Source organism: Macrobrachium nipponense, chromosome 17, assembly GCF_015104395.2.
Source record: "Macrobrachium nipponense isolate FS-2020 chromosome 17, ASM1510439v2, whole genome shotgun sequence".
Classification (NCBI taxonomy): Eukaryota; Metazoa; Arthropoda; class Malacostraca; order Decapoda; family Palaemonidae; genus Macrobrachium; species Macrobrachium nipponense.
In genome coordinates, this window is record NC_087210.1 from 71,796,404 (window position 1) to 71,801,119 (window position 4,716).

The window sequence follows — 4,716 nt, forward strand, 5'->3', positions numbered from 1 at the left end:
AGCTTATTCTTAAACACATCTACGCTCACTCCTGATATATTCCTCAGATGAGCTGGCAACGCATTGAATAGACACTGCATTGTCGATGCTGGTGCGTAGTGGATTAATGTCCTGTGTGCTTTCCTTATTTTTCCTGGGATAGTTTTGGGCACTATTAATCTACCTCTGCTTGCTCTTTCTGATATTTTTAGCTCCATGATGTTTTCAGCAATTTCTTCTATCTGTTTCCATGCCTGAATTATCATGTAGCGTTCTCTTCTACTTTCTAGACTATATAATTTTAAGGATTGTAGTCTTTCCCAGTAATCAAGATCCTTAACTTCTATTCTAGCTGTAAAGGACCTTTGTACACTCTCTATTTGTGCAATATCCTTTTGATAGTGTGTACCTATCATATTGCAATATTCAAGTGGACTACGAACATATGTTTTATAAAGCATAATCATGTGTTCAGCTTTTCTTGTTTTGAAGTGCCGTAACAACATTCCCATTTTTGCTTTACATTTTGCCAATAGAATTGCTCTTTGATCATTGTATAACATGTTTCTATTCAACATCACACCAAGGTCTTTAACTGCTTCCTTATTTGTGATTGTCTCATCATTAGGTCCCCAATATGCATATAGCTTTCCTTCTCTGTCTCCATAATTTATTGATTCAAATTTATCAGTTAAATACCATCATATTTACCTCTGCCCAATCATATACTTTGTTAAGGTCTCTTTGTAGCGCGTTCTTATCTTCATCACAAGTACTTTCTCTACTTATTCTTGCGTCATCGGCGAAACTACTCACTACCGAGTCCTTAACATTACTGTCTATGTCTTCAATCATAATAACAAACAGTAATGCAGCTAACACCGTACCTTGTGGCACACCGGATATTACCTTAGCTTCATCCGATTTCTCATCAGTAACAAATGATGTTACTACCATAGCTCAGTTAGAAAAGACAAATTACTTTTTATCACAGATAAGGTAATAAACAAAAGTTGGCGAACAGGAAGTAAAGCATTTTTGTGTAGTTCAGTTCACTATAACGAATCCAGGTAATAAAGTCACAGGTAAAAAAATCCCAGAAAAAGGTCATAATTATTTTTATGGCATAAAAGTTCAGTTTTCTGGTAATAGTCATTATAACAAATTACGTAAACTTTTAATATACGTATATTTTTCTGTAAGTGTTCTGATATGTAAAACAAATAGATACTATTAGTTGGATAAACTCATAGGATTGCATCCTAGATAAATAATATTCATGAAGTGAGCAAATATTATTACTATGATATAGATGACAATTACTGTAAATCTAAGATGAATCCTTGCTTGGTTCCAAAACAAATAGCAATGAAACAGAAAACATTTATTTTTGTGGATGAAACCTTATAACTATGTATGGACATATAAAGCCATATGTAAAAGTAAAGTATATTGTCATGTGAATGCTTATTATTTTTCATTATTTCAGCAGGTATAAATAAACACAGCAAAAGTTAACTCCAATTATTTATTGTTTATATCTACTTGCTCCTATCATCATTTGGAAGTTACACTCTGCGTTTTCTTCAATGATTTTAAGATCACTAAAGAAGTATTGGCACCTCTTTCCCGCCCGATTCTTTCCAAATCGATGACACTTAATATTGCTTCTCTACTGAATCAGTCCGCCCACCACCAGAAACCTCTTCTTACTTCTCCTGAGAAGCTATCCGTCTATTAAGGGTTAAGAGTTTGTTGTCCTGAATGTCTAGAAGAGGATTTCAACAAGAATTATGATAGCGCCGCTTCCAAGTTGATAACCCACCTAAGTTCATCTGCCAACACGTCCTCGTCACAGTCGGGCCTCCTAGCCCGCCCGCCCTGGGGCGGCTCGGCGGGTCTCCTAGCCCGCCTGCCCCGTCCCAGGCCAAGAGGTCAGCCGAAAAGTCCGGGGGCGGGTGGGCCAGGAGGAGGAAGCCTGCCGAGCCGTCCCGGAGCGGGCGGGCCAAGAGGCCGGCCAAGCCGCTCCGGAGGCGCAGGCCAGGATGTCTACCGAGCAGTCCCAAGGCAGGTGGACTGTCTTGGCCAGCCTGCCCCGGGACGGCTTGGTGAACCTCCTGGCCCGCCCACCACGGGGCCGCTCGGGGGGCCTCCGAGCCATACCGGGGAAGGAGCGAGGCCAGCCGAGCCGTCCCGAGGCGGGCAGGCCAGGAGTCCAGCCGAGCAGTCCCAGGGCGGGGGGACCGTCCTGGCTCGCCCTCCTGTTCCCAGGGCCGGCTCGGCGGGCCAGCCCACACCCAGGGAGGCTCCTGGCCCACCCGCCAGCCCACGGGGCGGCTCTTTGGCCCGCCTGCCCCAGCGCCAGGAGGTCTACTGAGAAGCCCCGGGGCGGGCTGGCTAGGAGGCCCACTGTGCCATACCGGGGCGGGCAGGCCAGGAGGCCTGCCGAGCAATCCCAGGGTCGGGGGGACCGTCCTGGCCCGCCCCCATGTCCCTGGGGGCGGCTTGGCGGGCCGGCCCACCCACGGGGAGGCTCCTGCCCCGCCCACTAGCCCATGTCCCTGGGGCGGCTCGGTGGGCCTCTTGGCCTGCCCGCCCGTCCCAACGGGCGGTTCGGCGGCCCTCCTAGCCTGTCGGCCCGTCCCTAGGGGTGGCTCGGGGGCCTTCCTGGCCCGCCCGCCCGGCCCCTGGGGTGGCTCGGCGGGCCTGCTAGCCCGCCTGCCCCGTACCGGGCCAGGAGGTCCGCTGAGAAGCTCCAGGGCGGGTGGGCCAGAAGGCCAGCCGAGCCATACCGGGGCAGGTGAGACAGCAGGCCGAGCCATACCGGGGCAGGTGAGACAGCCAGCCGAGCCATCCCAGGGCAGGCAGGCCAGGTGGCCTGCTGAGCCACTCTGGGGCGGGCAGGCCAGGAGGTCTGCCGAGCAGTCCCAAAGCGGGCGGACTGTCCTGGCCCGCCCGCCCCAGGGGAGGCTAAGTGGGCCTTCATGCCCGCCCGCCCAGGGGCGGCTTGGCGAACCTCCTGGCCTGCCCACCACGGGGCCGCTCGGTGGGCCTCCTAGCCAGCCTGCCCTGTCCCGGGCCAGGAGGTCCGCTGAGAAGCACCAGGGCGGGCGGGCTAGGAGGCCTGCCGAGCCATACCAGGGAAGGGGGGCGAGGCCAGCCGAGCCGTCCCAGGGCGGGCAGGCCAGGAGGCCCGCCGAGCAGTCCCAGGGTGGGGGGACCATCCTGGCCCGCCTGCCAGCCCAAGGGGTGACTCGGCGCTCCGTCTGCCCCAGGGCAGAGAAGTAGAGAAAACAGTCCTTGGACTGGTTAAGTTTAGGGGACGCTATATCAACTTATTACAAAGATATTTACGGTTTTGGGTTGGGCTGCTGTGATCACCCCTCAATACCTATTATGAGAGGGATTGAGGGCTGATCCCAGCCGCCCCAAGACCGGAAAGGGTTAAAAGACTTAGCCCTATAAATTGAGATGCAAATATGTATATGTATATACATACATACATATATATATATATATATATATATATATATATATATATACATATATATATATATATATATATATATATATATATATATGATATATATATATATATATATATATATATATATATATAGATATATATATATATATATATATGACAGTATGAGTAGAAATATAGTCTGAAATATATGAATTTGAGATCAAATTTAAACAAACACTTCATTATAAAATGAACTCAAAATGAAAGAAACTATTCTGGAAGCTTTGAAGTGTCGGGCAAAAAGCTCGGTATTCTGAATATCACAAAATGCGAATGGAAAACATAAGGGAGAGCGTCATCAGAAGACGAAGAAAATAGAATGCAAATTACATAACACGAGAATTTCAGGAATTTTAGTAGTTTTGGAAAAATTATGAAAAGATCTGTGAAAAGACCTTGAAATATCCATTTCAAGGTTTCATGGACTTCATAGTCTCTCCTCTCTTTAAAAACTAAAGAACTAAGATGACAAAAGCACCGGCAAAGCCTGATTTATTTGGCAGTATATACAATATTATATATAATATATATATATATATATATATATATATATATTTATATATATATATATATATAAATATATATATATATATATTATTATACATACATACATACAAACTAACACACACACACATATATATATATTTTATATATATTAATAATAAAATATAATATATTATATAAATATAATATATATATTATATTAATATTATATTATATATATAATATATACATATATATATATATCATATATATATAATAATATATATCATATATATAAATATATATATATATATATATAATATACATATATTATAATATATATATCTATATTAAATATAAATATATATATAAATATATAATATTATATATATATATATATATATATACATAATATATTATTATATTATATTTAATAATTTAATTAAAATAAATTATATATATATTTATATTCTAAGACTTACTACATCAAACACAAACAATTTTACTTCAAAGGTCACTTGATCAATCACACAATCGAAAACCCAGAAGCAATTAGTTTTTTTCGTTATATATATATTTCGAAAAACAATTTGTGTCCTTCAGTTATGAATCAAGCTATTATGACAAACAGTCTACAGACTATATTAAAACCTTTAACAACATGACTTCTTAAATTTTGCAGGAAGAAGAATATGTCAATGACAAGTTTCATATTTTTCCCACTGAAT

The 4,716-nt window shown here is 42.9% G+C and overlaps 1 protein-coding gene across 1 annotated transcript; it reads right to left on the bottom strand.

The window, feature by feature from the left end:
* Window positions 1-1,760: 1,760 nt before the first annotated feature.
* LOC135195949 (collagen alpha-1(III) chain-like) lies at window positions 1,761-3,203 on the bottom strand. Its single transcript, XM_064222452.1, has one exon. The coding sequence runs from the start codon at window positions 3,201-3,203 to the stop codon at window positions 1,761-1,763; it is 1,443 nt and encodes a 480-aa protein (XP_064078522.1).
* Between the last annotated feature and the right edge of the window lie 1,513 nt (window positions 3,204-4,716).

Bases quoted from the DNA above. Each gene is read 5' to 3' on its own strand.
- LOC135195949 (XM_064222452.1), bottom strand. From the start codon at position 3,203: ATGGTCCCCCCACCCTGGGACTGCTCGGCGGGCCTCCTGGCCTGCCCG.